General features: G+C 40.5%; 3 protein-coding genes, 1 long non-coding RNA gene and 1 pseudogene across 4 annotated transcripts; all 5 read right to left on the bottom strand.

Annotated features, from left to right (window-relative positions):
* On the bottom strand, positions 1,371-3,056 carry LOC109948549. Its single transcript, XR_002271178.1, has 5 exons — positions 2,915-3,056; positions 2,709-2,834; positions 2,464-2,635; positions 2,275-2,391; positions 1,371-2,152 (listed from the first exon to the last, which is right to left on the bottom strand). It is a non-coding gene; the product is annotated as an uncharacterized LOC109948549 (long non-coding RNA).
* On the bottom strand, positions 3,102-6,463 carry LOC109948548. Its single transcript, XM_020561847.1, has 5 exons — positions 3,814-6,463; positions 3,624-3,740; positions 3,438-3,518; positions 3,272-3,354; positions 3,102-3,195 (listed from the first exon to the last, which is right to left on the bottom strand). Exons 1-5 carry the CDS (start codon positions 3,863-3,865, stop codon positions 3,172-3,174), a joined length of 357 nt encoding a protein of 118 aa, XP_020417436.1. The 5' UTR covers positions 3,866-6,463; the 3' UTR covers positions 3,102-3,171.
* LOC18781321 lies at positions 9,847-14,576 on the bottom strand (annotated as a pseudogene).
* On the bottom strand, positions 14,199-15,980 carry LOC18779874 (plastid division protein CDP1, chloroplastic). The gene is made up of 5 exons (XM_007214530.2): positions 15,666-15,980; positions 15,409-15,504; positions 15,002-15,079; positions 14,491-14,572; positions 14,199-14,338 (listed from the first exon to the last, which is right to left on the bottom strand). The coding sequence occupies exons 1-5, from the start codon at positions 15,978-15,980 to the stop codon at positions 14,199-14,201; spliced, it is 711 nt and encodes a 236-aa protein (XP_007214592.2).
* On the bottom strand, positions 16,401-17,773 carry LOC18778912 (plastid division protein CDP1, chloroplastic). Its single transcript, XM_020561846.1, has 4 exons — positions 17,342-17,773; positions 17,090-17,227; positions 16,609-16,713; positions 16,401-16,526 (listed from the first exon to the last, which is right to left on the bottom strand). Exons 1-4 carry the CDS (start codon positions 17,465-17,467, stop codon positions 16,515-16,517), a joined length of 381 nt encoding a protein of 126 aa, XP_020417435.1. The 5' UTR covers positions 17,468-17,773; the 3' UTR covers positions 16,401-16,514.

The raw sequence follows: 17,821 nt of genomic DNA, 5'->3' as shown, positions 1-17,821 counted from the left end.
TTAATCCCATTGTTAAGGCTTGGCCTTTCAAAGGTTGGGCAATGGATATGATTGGTCAAATCCATCCAAAGTCATCCAAGGGTCATCAGTACATATTGGTAGCCACCGATTTTTTCACAAAGTGGGTGGAGGTTGTCCCACTCAAGCAAGTTACCCAGGTCGAGGTGATAGAATTCATTGAAAAGAATATCATCCACCGATTTGGTTTGCCCGAGTCCATCATGACCGACCGAGGAACGGCTTTCATGGGCGAGCCTGTTCAAGCCGCCATTAGGAATTGGGGAATTAGGATGGCTCAATCCACCTCATACAATCCCTAATCAAATGGCCAAGCAGAGACTAGTAGTAAGGTGATAAAAGGGATTTTGGAAAAAATGATCGATAATAATCCCAAGGAATGGCACTCTCTTCTTTCCAACTCTCTATGGGCGTATAGAACCTCAAAGAGGTCTGCCACGCGAACGTCATTCGCCCTCACCTATGGCTACGATGTCGTCTTACCACTTGAGATTTCAGTTAAGTCTCTAAGGGTAGTTCGCCATGCCCAATAGAGTAAGGACGAATATGAGCAAGCCATAGCACAAGAATTAGACGACCTCGATGAGGTTAGATTGGGAACTTTAGATAGATTGTAGGCCAAAAAAGTGGCCGTGGCTCAAGCATACGACAAGAGAACCAAGGCCAAGAGTTTTGGGGTCGGAGATTTAGTATGAAAGACCATTCTTCCAGTGGGATCAAAAGATCCAAAATTCGGCAAGTGGTCTCCAACTTGGGAAGGCCCATTTCTCGTCCACCAAGTTTTGGGGAAGGGGGCTTACAAGTTAAGTGACCAAAATGGTCGGTGACATGATTCACTAATCAATGGTCAATTTTTGAAAAAATCTTACCCAATGGTTTGGGAAATGGTAGAAAGATAGTCCGCCACAAAGAAAAATTTCATAATGAAACAATGATTTTTATTTGAAGAATGGGCATCATAAAAGGATCCCTTCCAAAAGACATTATATATATATATATATACAGAGAGCTTCCATTGAGAGATCCCTCAAATAAGCTTATTTGAGGGACACCCCTTGTAGGGCCTACTGCATATTGTATTTCACTAATTCAAACCGTCTATTTTGTAAATACTCATTCAAAGATCATTTTTGCAAAAAATCACTTGAATCCAATATCATTTGATCATTCAATTAAGTTCTTGAAATTTTAGTACTTTCTTGAAGCACCGTGTTCATTGATTTTGTATGACACAATTGGATAACGTAACGGTTTTCGATTTGTCTAATTTTTTGTAAAGATGATCTATGAATGAAGACCTAAAAAATAGATTGTTCGGATCATTGAAAAAAAATTCATAGGGTACCCTTAAGAGCGTCCCTCAATAGAAGGGGACTGTATATATATATATATATATGGGTGGACAAAAGTTTACTACAAAAAGTGGCCAAGTAATGGCCTAAGCATCCACCAAAGGCTTAGAAACTAAGCTAGTTCTACCACATATGGTGACTAAATAAAAAGAAACTAGCTAAGTACAAATTGGGTCAACCAATGGCCAAGCATGAACCTAAGCATCAGGGAAAAGGGTGTGAAGGGTAGTCCTGAGGCTCTCCATCGCTGTATCTCCGACAGACAAGGTAGACTGAAGCATCAACTTCCTCTCTCGATACGCTCCCACTGCTGCCGCATCCTGCCTTAGTTGAGCCTCGAGAGGCCTATTGCTCCGAACAATCTCGGAGACTTTGGCAACGATGCCAACCTTCCTCTCTTGAAGCTGCCTCACCTGTTCATCGATATCCACAACCTCCTATTGCATGGTGGCACTACATGAGGTAATTCTCTGCTCCAAGTCTTTGCCTCTCCTTTGCTCCTCCAAAATAGGACAACGGCGGGGGGCAAACTTTTCCACCTAACCAAATAGATAAGTGATCATAGACGCCAAGCGTGGATCGAGGAAAAAGCTAGACCTAGCCAAACTCTCAATGGCGGCCTTGAGCTTGTTTCTCTCATCTTTGTCCTCCAAGGACGTGAGATCTCCATCTATGTATGATCGAAGTAGGGCATTAGCCCCAAAATCTGGAAGGGCCCCGGTCGTGGTGGAAGAAGTGGCAAGGTGAGTGAAAGCCTCTGCCGAAGATATAGATGCATCGCACTGATCGAGAAAGTCAAAAATGTTACCAAATGGCTGCAAGAAAAAATGGGCACTATATTTTTTCTTTTAAGTAGGGAAAATAAATAGCATATCTACATATGTATATATTTCTTGTTTCATACCTGATCAAAAGATGGTAGAGAGGCCTCTTTGTGAGGAACCATGGCCAAGCTTCTTCCATCCTCCGCCGATGGATTCATGGTGATCTCGGCTGGAACAAAGGATGAAGACTCTCCAACCTAGCAAAAGGGTATAAGACTTAAAATACTGGCCCGTACATTTGAAAAAATGATGAAAACGTCGGAGCTTACCTCAAGTTGGAGTTCGGACGGAATATCGTCGATCACCAAAGCAGGAGCCCCCAAGGTCAACATAAAGACGGGCTCAGGTGGTGCACTTCCGTCGGTGAGAATAGTAGAAGATACACCACTGGTGACCATCACATGGTCGACTGTGATGGCGGTAGACTCCCACCACATCCGCCTAAAAAAATGAGGATATGAGTTCTCTAACAAACATAAAGCTTTGAAAAAATATTAAGGGAGAGTAAGATTACCTGAAAAGTTGGGCCATTTCGTGGAGCCTCGAGAGGGCAGTCCAGGCTTATGGCAAAATAGGGCTGAAATTTGGACTCTATGGCCGTAGTGTCGGCCGAACAAAGGTCAGGGCCAAAAATGGCCCACTAACATGTTCAAACATTGAAAATAAGGAATTGAGGGCAAGTGTAAAAGAAATTTTCAAAGATATAAAATTTCAATGAACCTGAGAATTCGGAATGTGTGGGAAGTCTTCCTCAATCAGCTGGGTGACAGGCTCCAGGGCGTGATCCTCGGACATGGAAATAGTTTCGTGTGACTCCGTGGAGACCTCCTCTAGGTGCCCAGTGGTATGGACCTCGGCCAACTAAATTTGAAAATTTAGTAAGCATAAGAGAAGTAAAGGAAAATTCAAACGGCTAATGAGATGAGGTTACCTCGTCCTCGCCCACTAAAGCCATGACTTGCGCCCCAATTCCCTTCTCAAGTGCATGAAGGTTGAGTTTCCTATATTTTTGAGCATAAGGGTGAGTTTTGGCCCTTCAAAATTAATAAATGAAAGTATGTAAAAATATAAGCTTACTGGAATGGTAGACAAAGTGGTGGCCAATTGCACGGCCCCGATCGAATGAGAAGAAGAGGGATGCTCTGCCGGCCTTAGGGCACCTGTAGCAAATTCGGTTTAGTTCCAAAAACAAAAAAAACAAAACCAAAAAAAAAAAAACAAAAAAAAAGGTGCACGGCCAAACCTTGAGGTGAGAGGTTCCGCGGAACTTTCCTGGGCCAAAGTAATGTTTGTAATGGCATAATATTTCCTGCGGGGGTATCTCCTAAAAAGTTGGAGTTTTAAGCTTTTAGAGGTGCCCATCAAGAATTCAGAGAGCTGGAAGTGCAAATCTTTAAAAGGGCAAAAATAATCATTTAGAGTAGCTTACCTCGGATGGGGCCGTTGGGCCTTCTCTCGCCCCGCCCAGTACTTGCATCGGCAGATTTGGCCGAGCTCTCTCTCTCAATAATGTCGATGGGAGGATTTTCCTTCTTGGCAGTGTTTGCTGTGAAATTTGGAGCGTTAGAAGAAAAAAAAGATAGCCAAAATTAAAATAGGAAAAAGTATAAATATTTTACCTTTTGCTTGGGCCTTCTTTTCTCTTTCTCTTGTTGAAAGACCGATGAGCATGGGCAATGCTTGAAGACCCTATCTTCCATCTCTGAGCATGGTTGAGAAAACCAACCGGCCGACATCTCTTTCCACCAGTGGATAAAAATATTAGAATCACCAAATCGGGAATCTCTAATCAGAATACTAAAGGATTTCACCAAGTCTTTGTTAAAATTCATCAAGGTGGTGACTTCTTTTGCATCCTTAACTTACACCCGCCAAGAGGAAAGCAGGTTAACAGAATCTATGGATGGTATTAGGATGCTTTGTATAAAACCAAGCTAGTAGCTAGCGGCGGCGAGATAATAAAGCTCACCACCACAATGATAGTTATTACATTTGTTCACCATTAGGCCATATGAAAGATCTCGGCTGATGAGGATACTCGCCCACATACTATGTCTTTCCTCTTTTCTCTCCGCCGAAGGATATTAGGAAAGATCCAGGGCAAGATAATCCGGGAAACGGTGATCCAGGCAAATGGAAAGATGCTCCCTAGTTCTCCCCTAGCACTCATAGAAAAATCGGAAGCAATCCTCAACATAATACTTCCAGCATGGGGGCGTTGAGCAAGTGCAGACCCAGAAGAGCTTTATCGTTGGGCAAACTGGGGTAGGACTTAGTTCCGAAAAATAGAGCTAGAGCCACAATTGAAATATCCATATAGGGCCAGAAGCATGATAATCCATGGTTTTAATGGTTACCTCGCGGAGCTCTCTATAAAGATAGGCAAGAAAAATTGAGCCCATGGCCACTTGATCGCTATCCACAAGTACCTCCGCCAAGGCTTGGAATTCCTTAGTAATCCCGCCGGATTTTGGGTATGCTAATAACTTGCACAACCACATCACAAGGAAAGCCACATGCTCAGTATAGGATACGACATTGATGGAAGGAAGGTCGGTGGGATCTCCGCCATGGCCAAGATACGTCCTCACCCAACTCCCGGAGGTCTTGTTCGACATGTGAAAATCTAAGCCCACCTTGGCTTTCGGAAAGTTGGTGGCCGAGAAATCATTTCCATGAGGGCGAAGGCCGGTGATAGCGGCCAAGTCTAGCAAGTTGGGCGTCATCATCCCAAAACGAATTCTCATGCAATTGGTGGAGGAAGACCAAAAGCATAGGGCCGCGATGATGAGAGATCGGTCGCAAGGAAACGGGCTTCCCGTACATAGGTGCAACGTATCATATATTCCGATTTTCTTCCAATGGCCCTTCAATTTTGGTTCTAATGCCTTGAACCAATGATACCAATCAAATTTGCCTTCCGCCGAGCTTGAGTGGTTTGCTTTTCCAGCGAGGATGACGCTTTCTTTGATGGGGCTTCTTTAGTTGCAACGGAATCCGTTTCGATGGCGGTTCCCGTCAGCCAACCTTTGAATGGCTTGGAGCTCTCCCAAACGGTTGCCCATGTGAAGTCTGAAAAATAAGTTGGGTCATTTATCGGCTGTGTCACCCCCACCTTCACCACTTCCTCTGGATAGGCGGAGAAAAATGGGCCGAGAATATATTGGGCGGAGTTGTGAAAGGCATTGAGGAAATAGGCGAATACTTGCTTGCCCAAGTCTTTGTCCATGGCCACTTTCATAGCTTCAAAAAATTTGGCACTATCATTTGGAATATATTTCATCCTACAAATATAGAGTAAAATCGAATCCAATGAAAATATAGTGAAGAAAGTGAGATTCGAATCAAGAACGCGAAGAAGATCATGGCAATATTCATACATTAAAAGTTTCAAGTCTACACTTTTCAAAGCTACAAATGCATCCAAATCATACCAAAATCAAACAAGAATTAGTGCACCATACCTAGAAACTTGCAAATCTCAAGTTTGACATCGATTCGGGTGAATGCGGTGTGCGAAATGATGAATTCGAAGGAGAAGAGGATATGGGTTTTGAGACAAAACCTCCTAAAAACTTATAGCTATGGTGGAAGTGTTTATGTGAAAATGAAAGAGAACACTTGGATATTTGTAATATCTAGGGTTTTTAACGGATAGGAAGTTCAAAAGTGTTGTCCTCCTAAATTTCAACCTAGTTCAAAATTTAAATAACGTGCAAGGCAAGCGAAGAGTTTCAAAATTCATAAATTGAAAGGTTTTGGGCTTCGATTTGCTTACCTCTACACCGAATCCGAGCCAAGCAAGTCGAGGGAGCAATGTTTTGGGGTGGCAAAAATCTACTAAGTTTGGGCACTTTTTCAAAGCACAAATCGACGGGGTGTATAGAATACGACCGAGATATTAAAGATTGGCGGCCTGGGACTTTGAATTCAATGCAGCCAAATTTGGATTGACATAATATGTGGCCGGATTTAGATTGGCAGAGTTTGGCCCCGGATATAATTGGAATGCGACTGGGGCTAGGAACTGAAAAATACGGCCGGGCTTGGAGTTTGTTACAGTCGGGACAGCTGGAGGAGATCTTGGAAAATCTCGGTCAAATTTTCGAATAGGAGTTACGGCAGAAATCTTGGAGTTTTCATGGCCGGGCTGTGCTGGAAGTTGCAACTGGGTTTTTGTTCGAATGGGGCAAAAGTCACGACTGAGTGTTGTGATTGGGAGCTACAAGATGGAGCGAATGAGGATTTTGTTTAAGATTGGAATGTTGCGGCCAGATTTGCTGGGCCATGCTCGAATGTGGCTGGAGGCTTGAAAGTGTATCAGTCAGTGAAACTTGGCAGTCAATATTTAAAGTTCTTTGCAGTTGATTCGAATCTCACTTTCTTCACTATATTTTCCTTTGATTCGATTTTGCTTCATGTTTGTAGGATGAAATCTATTCCAAATGATAATGCCCAATTTTTTGAAGATATGAAAGTGGCCATGGACAGAGACTTGGGCAAGCAAGTATTTGCATACTTCATCTATGCCTTTCCCAACTCTGCCCAGTATATTATCCGCCCATTTTTCTCCACCTATCCAAAGGAGGTAGCGAAGGTGCGGATGACGCAGCCGAGAAATGGCCCAAATTATTTTTCAAACTTCACATGGGCCACCGTTTGGGAGAGCTCCAAGCCATTCAAAGGACGGACGACGAGAACCCCCATCAAAAAGGATTCCGCCACAACTAAAGAAGCCCCATCAAAGAAAGCATCATCCGCCGTCGAAAAATCAAACCACTCAAGCTCGACGAAAGGCAAATTTGATTGGTATCATTTGTTCAAGGCATTAGAACCAAAATTGAAGGGTCATTGGAAGAAAATCAAAATATATGATACGTTACACCTATGTACAGGAAGCCCCTTTCCTTGCGACCGATCTTTCGTCATCGTGGCCCTATGCTTTTGGTCTTCCACCACCAATTGCATGAGGCTTCGTTTTGGGATGATGACGCCCAACTTGCTAGACTTGGCCGTTATCGCCGGCCTTTGCCCACATGGAGATGATTTCTCAGCCGCCAACTTTTCGAAAGCCAAGGTGGGCTTAGATTTTCACAAATCGAACAAGACCTCCGGGAGTTAGGTGAAGACGTATCTTGGCCATGGCGGAGATCCCACCGACCCTCCTTCCATCAACGGCGTATCCTATACTGAGCATGTGGCTTTCCTTGTGATGTGGTTGTGCAAGTTATTGGCATGCCCAAAATCCGGCGGGATTACTAAGGAATTCCAAGCCTTGGCGGAGGTACTTGTGGATGGCCATCAAGTGGTCATGGGCCCAATTTTTCTTGCTTATCTTTATAGAGGGCTCCGTGAGGTAACCACTAAACTCATGGATTATCATTCTTTTGGTCCTATATGGATTTTTCAATTATGGCTCCAGCTCTATTTTCCGAAACTAAATCCCACCACTATTTGCCCCAATGATAAAGCTCTTCTAGGTTTGCACTTACTCAACGCTCCCACGTCGAAAGCAATATGTGGAGGATTGCTTCCGATTTTTCTATGAATGTCAGGAGAGAACTAGGAGCATCTCTCTATTTGCCTAGATCACCGTTTCCCAAATTATCTAGCCCTCGATCTTTCCTCATATCCTACGGCGGAAAGAAAATAGTAAAGACATAGTATGTGGGCGAGCATCCTCATCAGCCGAGATCTTCTATATGGCCTAATGGTGAACAAAGGTAATAACTATCATTATGGTGGTGAGCTTTATTATCCCTCTGCCGCCGGCTACCAGCTTGGTTTTATACAAAGCATCCAGATACCACCCATGGATTCTGTCGACCTGCTTTCCTCTTGGCAGGTGGAATTTAAGGATGCAAAAGAAATCACCACCTTGATGAATTTCAACCAAGACTTGGTGAAATCCTTCAATATTCCGATTAGAGATCCCCGATTTGGTGATTCTAACATTTTTATCCATTGGTTAACCGTGATGGCGGTAGACTCCACCAAATCCGCCTAAAAAATGAGGATATGAGTTCTTTAACAAACATAAAGCTGTAAAAAAACATTAAGAGAGAGGAAGATTATCTGAAAAGTTAGGCCACTTCGAGGGGCCCCGAGAGGGCGAGTCAAGCGAGGGTCCAGGATTATGGCAAAATAGGGTTGAAATTCATCCTCAATGGCCGTGGTGTCGGCCGAACAAAGTTCAGGGCCAAAAATGGCCCGCTAGCATGTTCAAACATTGAAAATAAGGAATTGAGGGCAAGTGCAAAAGAAATTTTCGAAGATATAAAATTTCAATGAACCTGAGAATTCGGAACGTGGGGGAAGTCTTCCTCAGTTAGCTGGGCCACAGGCTCCAGGGCGTGATCCTCGGGCATGGGAATAGTCTCGTATGACTCCGTGGATACCTCCTCTAGGTGCCCAGTGGTATGGACCTCGGCTGACTAAATTTGAAAATTTAATAAGCATAAAAGAAGTAAAGGAAAATTCAAACGGCTAAGGAAATGATGCTACCTCGTCCTCCCCTACTAGAGCCATGACTTGCGCCCCAATTCTCTTCTCAAGTGCGAAAGGTTGAGTTTCCTACATTTTTGGGCATAATGTTGAGTTTCCTATATTGAACTTGTACCAACAACAAATATGGTAAGGAAAACTTTTAACTTACAAAGGCAATTAAAAATTGTGTTATTCCTTTTTTTTTTTTTTAAACTCTTGTAATTAAAAATTGTGTTTTCCTTTTCTGTAAAACTCTTATTCAAACATTTAGATATAAATAATATATAAAATAAAACTTTAACAGTAAAGTAAAAATAAAGAAACAAATAAATAAATAAAATAAGTCAAAGAGTAACAAAGCAAGCTTGATATAGTGAAAGTACGTCAAAGACGATGTCCTAAAGCCTTTGTAGCCTCCCTACGTGCAAGTAATGACGGTCTACAAGACTCTAAGATACGACCCCAATATGCAAGCTCAAGGTCCGCTATAAGCACGTTCACAGTCAGATAGAAATCTCCAAGCCACAAAACCGTTGCCCAATAATAATATGGAAAGTAGGGAATATATAAGGGTTCTGATTGTGGTATGTTCAAATGTGAAGGATAAGTGGCCTTTTATAAGCATTCAACACTCATAACCTCTAGATACATTAAACCAGAAAATTTAAGGCAATGAACAGAAAATAAAAACCGAAAATTTAAAACAATTGTAACTCCCGTAATAAATAAAAGAAAACTGCCAAAATATTAAAACAAAATCAAAACATTAAATTTTAAAAACCTTTCAAATAATAAGAGTGTGTTCATGAGTACCAAAAATAGGAAGAAGGCAAATGAGAATGATCTAAACCCACCTTTGTTTCAGAGAAAAGCCAGCATCTCACACGGCAAAAGCTCCGGTGAAAACTCAAAGAAGGAATGCGCTGCCATTAACAGAGACTACAAAGAAAACCTTTGCCAATAAAATATTGAATTTGACTCATCAAAAGTCGTGTCCCAGAAGGCAGGAGGAGTCTACAAAATTAAATAAGTTGCAGAGGCCAAATCACAAAACCAAGTGGTGTATTGGGAGTAAACAAATCGCAGAAATTTGGCATGTTCCTTTTGGTTTGGCTGTATAGAGGATGGTAGCCAGAATGAGAATAAAAGAAGGCTTCATGTAATTACCCCAACCAGTGATTACAAGCCTTCTCTTTGGCTCCCACGACGAGGGGAACAAAAAATAATCTCTTTAGAAAAGCTGCTTGTTCCATGCACAGAGACCAAAAGAAAGGAAGTCAAAGAAGAAAGGCCCACCACATATATGGTTGCATTTCAATTCAAGTTCTCTTCCACTTGAAAGGGAAACATCAGGTCTCAAAATTTCACAGGCCCGTATACTCAAGACAAGTTTGAGGGAGCAAAACACCAAGTCTTCACACCTGGAAGGATTTCAATCCTGAGAGACCCGAATCCTTTTCCTCGATAGTTTTTGCCTTTTCCTTAGGTCGTCCATCCTGCAAGGACCAAAAACAACCTCAGCTGGGGTAACACTCCAATGCAAAGCAGCCATGGCTAAGAAAAGGAAAAATTAGCCAGAATTGTTGTTTGAAAGGGCAGGGAGAAGTGGAAAGGACCATTAAAAACTGACAGTAACCTGATTAACCTTCTTCTTTGAATCAGTTTGGCACGACTTCTGGCCAGAAACTGGAAAACATCAACAGTTTTCACCGTTCTGAGTATTCAGATATCAATATATTCATAATAAGAAAACTAGTTGGGAAAATAGCGACCTTTTTGGGATGCAGGTTTTTTTGGATTTTTTGGTGTTTCATGAACCTTTGAAGAAGGAAGCTGTACTTGACTTTGCATAATGGAGTCCACTTTCTGTATAAAATTCAGAAATTTCAGAGCATGGAAAGCATTAAGCAGGAGTTGAAGGCAAAATGGCAATGCATGGTGCACTATTTTATTTTCATATGCCCAAGAAACTCAGAGATCCCACCCTGACCGGGTGTTTCATTTTGGTTTTCAGTTTCAGGCTTCTTAATAGTACCGAAACATACCATAGCTACAAAACAAAAGTTCCCACGAGTAATAAAACTAACAATAAAAGCCATAAAACTTTACCTTTTTCTCCACTTTCTTAAACAATGTAGATATAGTAGCCTGAATAAGCGAACTGTGATTTCTATGAGAGTCCTCCACAGATGTAGTCACTGCAAAGGTAGAATGCAATTGTTTCTTTGATTTAGCTTATGACACAGAGGACTCCTGATTTTGTTTGGGAATTTGAGCTCCTTTCACAGAATCCTCATTATCAATGTCAACGTCTCCAAAGCTGAGATTTTCAGTCTGTATCTACCAGTTAAGGGAATCAATCAAGGTATAGCTAACTGAGATGGAAGATTGATGTAATGAATGTATGGTAAACCGAAGTCTCAATTTACAAAATAGCTGGTGGGTACATATAAAATTTTAATGTCAGAATTCACCAAATTAAGACAAATATAAGGATATTCCCACTAGCATGCTTCCCGGATAATGAATCAAGTCCCCCAATTTTTTCATCTTCTCCTTCACTTAAGTATCGGTTTCAAAAGCATCATCTCCAGAAGAAGCATTTCCAAAACTGTACCAACAAAAATGTTAGAGATAAATGGAAAGGTAAGCATGATACAACATCTACAATTAATTGGTGACAAAACAAGAACTGAAGCATGTGTGGACACATCACAGGAAAATGTGTGCCTTCTGGACGATCAACAAGCACTCTCGTTTCTTTTATTATTCTCCAGTAAAAAGAAAATATATCAAAATGGTTAATTATCTATGATAATCTAACTAAAGGTTCCACAACATATCATGGAGATAATCAACTACTAGTTTACATATTTAATATCCGTAGAGGCTACACGACATTTCCACATAACAACTCATCTGCTGAAAAGCAATGAGTGCATTCAGGCCTTCAATAAGTGACGTCAGAATGGACAATGAGCATCAGTGCCCTTTGTAACTATTTGCAATATGTTTCATCTATTTTTTTTCCCTTTTTCTTTTGGATGATAAGAACTACTTACTCATATGTATATCAGATAGGTCTGAAAAGGCAAATATGGTAATGCAGCACAAATGAAAAATATATATTTTGTTTCCAATATTATCATTCAGAGATGGCCTCAGCACCTGTAAGGTACAATGTGTGGGTGTGTGTGTTTGTATGTTCCTGTACAAATATGTGTATGTATATATGTATCTACTTTGCATATTTAGTATGTGTGTACTTAATTCCCCCAGCTTCTGATCTCTTATGACAGTATCTAGTGAGTGCAATAAAATGTTTAGGCCAGTACTTGAATCGTTTTCCGGCAGTTCTTGCTGAATGTCGAACAGGTGTTGCTCTCATCAAATCCTTGTTTCCATCATCTAATACATTATCTTCAACCTTAACATTTGGGGAATGTTCTACATATGTAGTTTCATTTTTACGATCACTTTGCTTGTTTGCAGATGTTGAACCTGCACCACCTTTAAAGTCATATTCTGTGTGTTGTCCCTGAAACCAACAAATTCCTGAGAGTGGATCATCAAAAAATGATATGTACATTTTATCAACACGACGGACTTATATGAACAGAAACTAACCTCAGTAAGTTCCTTAGGGAAATCAAGTTGGGCTTCTTCGGGGTTCTCTGCTTGTGTCCCAATCCACCAAGCATCGGAAAATACGATCTGGGGCATGAAAAGCTAATGCTGAGATATATATGTGTAAAAAATGCCTTGAGAAACTCAGTTTCATATAACAAGCACAAGGCCATGGACAAACAAAACAAAAGATGTGGATTTTTTGGAAAGGGGCTGCAAAATGGCGTTACCACACTCTGTAAGAAGAACAAGAGGAAGATTCTTGGTGGAAGTTTTATGAAACAATAGCTCTGAAACATTATGTACACAAAGTATAAAAGCATACAAAGAGAGGAGTTGCAAGCATAGGGTAATTAGTATGAATACAATGAAGACATGCTATTTCAATCAACCCAAAAGATACAAGAATAAAATTACGTAGTTCTTCTGCCTTATGAGATGCAACTTTCAGAGTACAAGTTTCCACGAAATATCAGCTTTGCAGTGCTTTTGCCTCATTCTCGACCAACTAATACTTAGTTCTATGAGTCTTAACTGAATCAGTTACCAGTTAAAAACAAGTAGCAATTCTAACTTATTCAGACATGCAAGTATTGACTTCTAATAACCCTCAAAAGAAAATCATTAGAAAATAGAAAAGAATTCAAATGATATGATAAAAGGTCAAGTTGTCTTCAAATTTATATCATAATTTACAGTTCTGCACTGATCATCAACCAAGCCTATGAACAAAATGGTATAAGATATGCATCTTTCTACGACCCCAAATATATTTGAAATAGAAACTTAACAATCAATGCGGCAAACAGACTGTAGAAAGTAGCTGACCATATTATCGAAGTAGTCCTCGCACATGACACTCTTCCCACCCCTAGGGAACTGCATAGTCAGATACCTGTTCTTGGGGAACACAATAGTCCCAAACAACTTCATCCGACCCAGAAAACCCCAAAATTAAAATTTTTCTCAGAAACCAAACAAGCAAAATGAAATTAGAAAAGGATGAAGGATGAAAGTAGTAGACCTGAGAGAAATCGAGGTATAACACGGGGTTTTTGGTGCCCAAATCCTTGAGCTCACCGATCTTACCGCCTCCAATGGGGGCAAGGAGGCCAGGGAAGGAGAAGAGGAACCTGTTCTTTCGCTGAGATTTCTTGAGAATGCCTTTGCCATGGTGCTTAACAACAGTGTTTGAGGGGGTGAAAGGCGCGTGGGGCTTAGCAGGGACCTCTGAGAGTAGGTTGTTGGAGAAGGCGAGGGCTTTGAGCCTCTTGCGCTGCGTCACCTCTGGGTTTGGATACTCTTCTTCTTTGCGCTTCTTCTTCGATGACGAGGTTCGCGCCATTTGGATTCCATTTGGATTAACGGTAGCAATCATTTGATAATATAAATTCTAACGGTAGGGAGGGAAGGAATCATTTGATAAATCAACCCACAAAAAACAAAAAAAAAACAAAGCCATAGTGTGTATGGTATGGTTTTTTAAGTGCAGGCAGCGCATCCATCGCGGCACACCCGCAGCCCCCCTTTTTTGGGGCTCTAATCAGATTGTTACAAAATTGCTGTTGGCTCCGTATTCAGCTTTAAACTTATAAGTAAAAAACGTGCATAATCTGTCAACCATGCCCTCAGCTTCTCTATTGCAAGACCTTATATTTGTATTCTGGACACCCTTCAAAATCACTTCATCATGTATGAAGACAAACTCATAAACAAATTAATGGATCCCCAAACACCACCCAATGTGGCAAACGGCAGGGAAAACTCTGAGCACTCAAATGCTCTAGCACAGTTATAATCAGTGAAGAATTGGAGATAATCATGTTGTTTTGGGCATCTTGCCATAAAACATTATAGGCAGGTGACCGCCAATGAACAGATATTGTCCAAGCTAATTCACAAGGCCCCTCTGTTTGAAGACATCAAGCATCGCAACCCCTATTTTTGCTGGAGACTCAACCACTGTCACCCCAGCTTCCCTAAGGGTCTTGATTTTGTCTTGTGCTGTACCCTTCCCCCCTGACACAATAGCTGCACAAGCAGATGCCACCAATCACATGTGTGATTATCATGCTATGAGAATGATATGAAACCACACTCAACCATAGACAATGAGAGAGAGAGAGAGAGAGAGAGAGAGAGAGAGAGAGAGAGAGAGAGAGAGAGAGTAATGAATCATATACCTCCAGCATGACCCATACGACGGCCAGGAGGAGCAGTTAGTCCAGCAATAAAAGCAACAATAGGCTTCTCAGTTCCACTTTCCTGTTTGATTGGTCAGATAATCAGTTGCCACCCATATACAGACAACAGATAAAGATGGTAGCAGTGAAGCTAACTGTGAGAAGTTACGATGCTGAGAGTCGTGTGTGTGTTCGTGTGTGTGTGTGTGGGGTTGGGACTCTTTCCTTAAATGGAAAGGGAAGAGACCATTTCTTTTACAACTAACTGAAAATAAATCAAGTATTTATCTTAAAATGTTCATCTAAAATTAAATATGTGGATCAATTGATTCTTCAAAAGGTAAGGGTCAACAAAAAGATAATTCTCTCCTGTTATCCCCCTAGCAAAACTCAATTCTTGACTCGTAGAGCATATTTACGAATACTATGTTATAAATAGAAATGCTAAAAGGGTTTATCAAACTTTCTACTCTGCTCAAAGGGTGGGGTTGAAAGATAGTGGGATTGTTACCTTTATCAATGCAGCAGCATCCTCTTCTGCAGTCCCACCTGTCTTTCCAATAAGAATGATACCTGAAACACATACATCCTAGAATTACGTTCAAATCACATGTCCCCTACTTCAACACTTTTTTTTTTCTGTACATCTTACCCAAAACATCCGCACAAATTAAAGGGTAAGAAACCTTACATCAAGTTAAAAGGGGCACGTAAAAATTAAAAAATTATAAATAAAAAATTCATCACACAAGAGTTACTTCATTTGTTTTTCTTATATCCAAATAATTCTTTTCCAATCAATGAAGTTTAGCTAACATACAAAAAGGAAAAATAAATTCATAGTTTCTGCAAGATATCCATAACTATTCTAATGAAACAGCACAAGAAATAAAATTAGGAGGAAACTGAAAATTTTACCTGACCAAGAAGGAACAAGCAAAAAGCTTCCTCAAATTTCAGATCAGTACCCTCTGATGCAATCAGACACTCGCAAATAGTCTTTGCTTTGTCAATCTGCACAACCATATTATAAGGGCTGAAATTAACAAAATGGAACATGCAGCAATGCCCTCTGCCCCAAGTGAGAGAGAGAGAGAGAGAATTTGAAGATTACTATTTCAGCAGGCTTCATATTCAAAAATAATAATTTGGACATAGGAGCAGAAAGAATTTACCAATTCCTTTTGCTTGCTTGAAAACCCCAGGGCAATATGAGCTATCAACACCATGTAGAAACAATTAAAATCAATAACAACCCTTTGATTCTGTGATTCAAGTGATTTCTTATTCTTCCTTGTAATAGCTAAGTCATCCCATGGAAGAAGATCAACTATCTCCAAAGCCATTAGTCTATTAAATGCTTGGCTCAAGAAGTATGGCCAGTCTTGAACTCGACACGACGTTTCCACACCAAGCCCCTGTCTGACCAATTCACGCAAGGCTGCAATTGCTCCTCTTCTTCTTTCAGCATTCTCAGGTAAGTGAGGCATGCCTAGCAATTCCAATGTGCAAGCAGGTGCAAGCTCCTCCAAAGATTCTTCTGTCTATAAAACATGACCAACACGTGCTTACTTTAGGGCAAGTACAGGCATGGAATAAAGTTAAATGCTGTCTAACAGAAATTTGTCACATTTTAGAATTTTCAACCACCAGGTCAATCTGACTAAGAACAACTTAACTTCGCAACATTTGGTCCACCATACTTTGTTTTCTTATGTAGATATATGTTCTCTACTTTGCAAAACAAACACTAAGATACAGTCAGATGATTTGAATTCTAATAGTTCCATTTCAGAGCAACAGACCAGATGCCAATTAGTGGATTGAACCAGTAAATGCCATGAGAAAATACCAGATAAAAAAATTGACACAAAAGCGCATGGAAGATGAGGAGATCACCTGAGATAACAATGTTATTTTCCCAAAAGACTTTTTATTCCTTAGAAGGCTCTGTGCACAAGCGAGAGCTTCAAATCCTTGGGACACCTTGTTCTTCTCAAAACCAATCTTTGCAGTTCCACACTTCAAGAAAGCACCTAGGATAAGAAAAGGAGGCATAACAATGCTGAAACAAAACGGACGGTACAATATCCTGACATCTTTGCTGATATGCCTTACCTCCGCTAGTGCCATAGAAAGAAGAAGATCATGAACATACGGCTTAGCATCTGGATGCTGAACAGCTACATGACCAATATCTTGCACAAGCTTAACTTCTCCAACCTAGAATGAAGAAATCCAATATCATTATACCCACCTTCCAAAACAAAATCCTTTCTTCCTTTTTTTAAAAAATTAAACAAGAAAAAACTATTCTAAAATATTACGAATAAGATAATGTTACACACTTAATAAATGCAATTAGGCAATGTGTATCTACAAGAGGAATCCACAACGAAAAGTATGGGTGAAAAAATGAGTTCCATGACAAACTGTAGCAATCAAATTCTGTAAAGAATTCAATCCCTCTTAAATTAGTGTTTAACAATATTTATTTTTCTTTAAAGAAGAAAAAAAGAGCCTGAAAGGCTGAAGGCTAAACACTAAGCCACAAAAATCTATGTTAGACTAAGTAGATTGTACAAAGACAAATCTGTACCTCTTGAAGGAGGCAAAGAGCACCTGGCAACCAAGCCCAAGGGATTCGTAGGGAAGATTTAGGTGGGATCTTTTCCTTAATATTACCAGTGTATTCTGGCTCAAAAAGAAGCTTATCTCTCACATCCATTAAAAGACCCTGCAAAGCAGCCCACAAGAGAAATAATTTAAAGATGAAATTAAACAACCTAGCAGAAAGCTCTTTCCACCTGGTATATCTACTACATATAATAAAAAACTTTAAAGTCTCAACCTGGCGAGATGCAACAGCATCCATGGTGTAACCTTCTTCAATTTCAGCACTCTTCAAATCCATCACTGATTTAACAACCTCATCTTTTTCAGCTTGATCAGGAACGCCAATAAGCTGCAAATTCATTACGTTAGTATTAAGTTACTAAATGCAGAGTCAGACTAACAATAAAGTTCAGAAAATACGGATATGTTAGCGCAAGATTCACATAAACATCACACAAATTGTACAAACTAGACAAACTCTGATAACTTGATTATGCCACTTCAAGTGTAAGGATGGCAGAGTTTGTTCAACAGTTGAAGCTCTTGAGGACAATGTTAAATATGGCACTATTGCAGATGATGCTACTAGCCCGCAGACTATAGAGCGACTCAAGTGACTTGCAGGATCCGGAGCCAGAACAAAATGCAGAAGGAGGCGGAGGGAAAGCAATTTTATCCCCTTTCGATTTTCTCAGCTCCAAACCAGAATGAATAC

The sequence above is a fragment of the Prunus persica genome, chromosome G4 (assembly GCF_000346465.2).
Source record: "Prunus persica cultivar Lovell chromosome G4, Prunus_persica_NCBIv2, whole genome shotgun sequence".
In the NCBI taxonomy this organism is placed as follows: domain Eukaryota; kingdom Viridiplantae; phylum Streptophyta; class Magnoliopsida; order Rosales; family Rosaceae; genus Prunus; species Prunus persica.
Note: the sequence above shows the minus strand (reverse complement) of the source record. Positions and strands in the feature narration are given on the sequence as shown.

Excerpts from the sequence above, each read along its gene's own strand:
- LOC109948548 (XM_020561847.1), bottom strand. The coding sequence starts at position 3,865 with ATGCTCATCGGTCTTTCAACAAGAGAAAGAGAAAAGAAGGCCCAAGCA. Across the intron at positions 3,519-3,623 it reads GCCCAACGGCCCCATCCGAG|GAGATACCCCCGCAGGAAAT; the intron begins GTAAGCTACTCT and ends CCAACTTTTTAG. Across the intron at positions 3,355-3,437 it reads GCGGAACCTCTCACCTCAAG|GTGCCCTAAGGCCGGCAGAG; the intron begins GTTTGGCCGTGC and ends AATTTGCTACAG.
- LOC18778912 (XM_020561846.1), bottom strand. The coding sequence starts at position 17,467 with ATGAATTTGCAGCTTATTGGCGTTCCTGATCAAGCTGAAAAAGATGAG. Across the intron at positions 17,228-17,341 it reads ATGCTGTTGCATCTCGCCAG|GGTCTTTTAATGGATGTGAG; the intron begins GTTGAGACTTTA and ends GCTGCTTTGCAG. Across the intron at positions 16,714-17,089 it reads CTCTTTGCCTCCTTCAAGAG|GTTGGAGAAGTTAAGCTTGT; the intron begins GTACAGATTTGT and ends TCTTCATTCTAG.
- LOC18779874 (XM_007214530.2), bottom strand. The coding sequence starts at position 15,980 with ATGCCTCACTTACCTGAGAATGCTGAAAGAAGAAGAGGAGCAATTGCA. Across the intron at positions 15,505-15,665 it reads CAAGCAAGCAAAAGGAATTG|ATTGACAAAGCAAAGACTAT; the intron begins GTAAATTCTTTC and ends ATGGTTGTGCAG. Across the intron at positions 14,573-15,001 it reads ATGCTGCTGCATTGATAAAG|GAAAGTGGAACTGAGAAGCC; the intron begins GTAACAATCCCA and ends CCAATCAAACAG.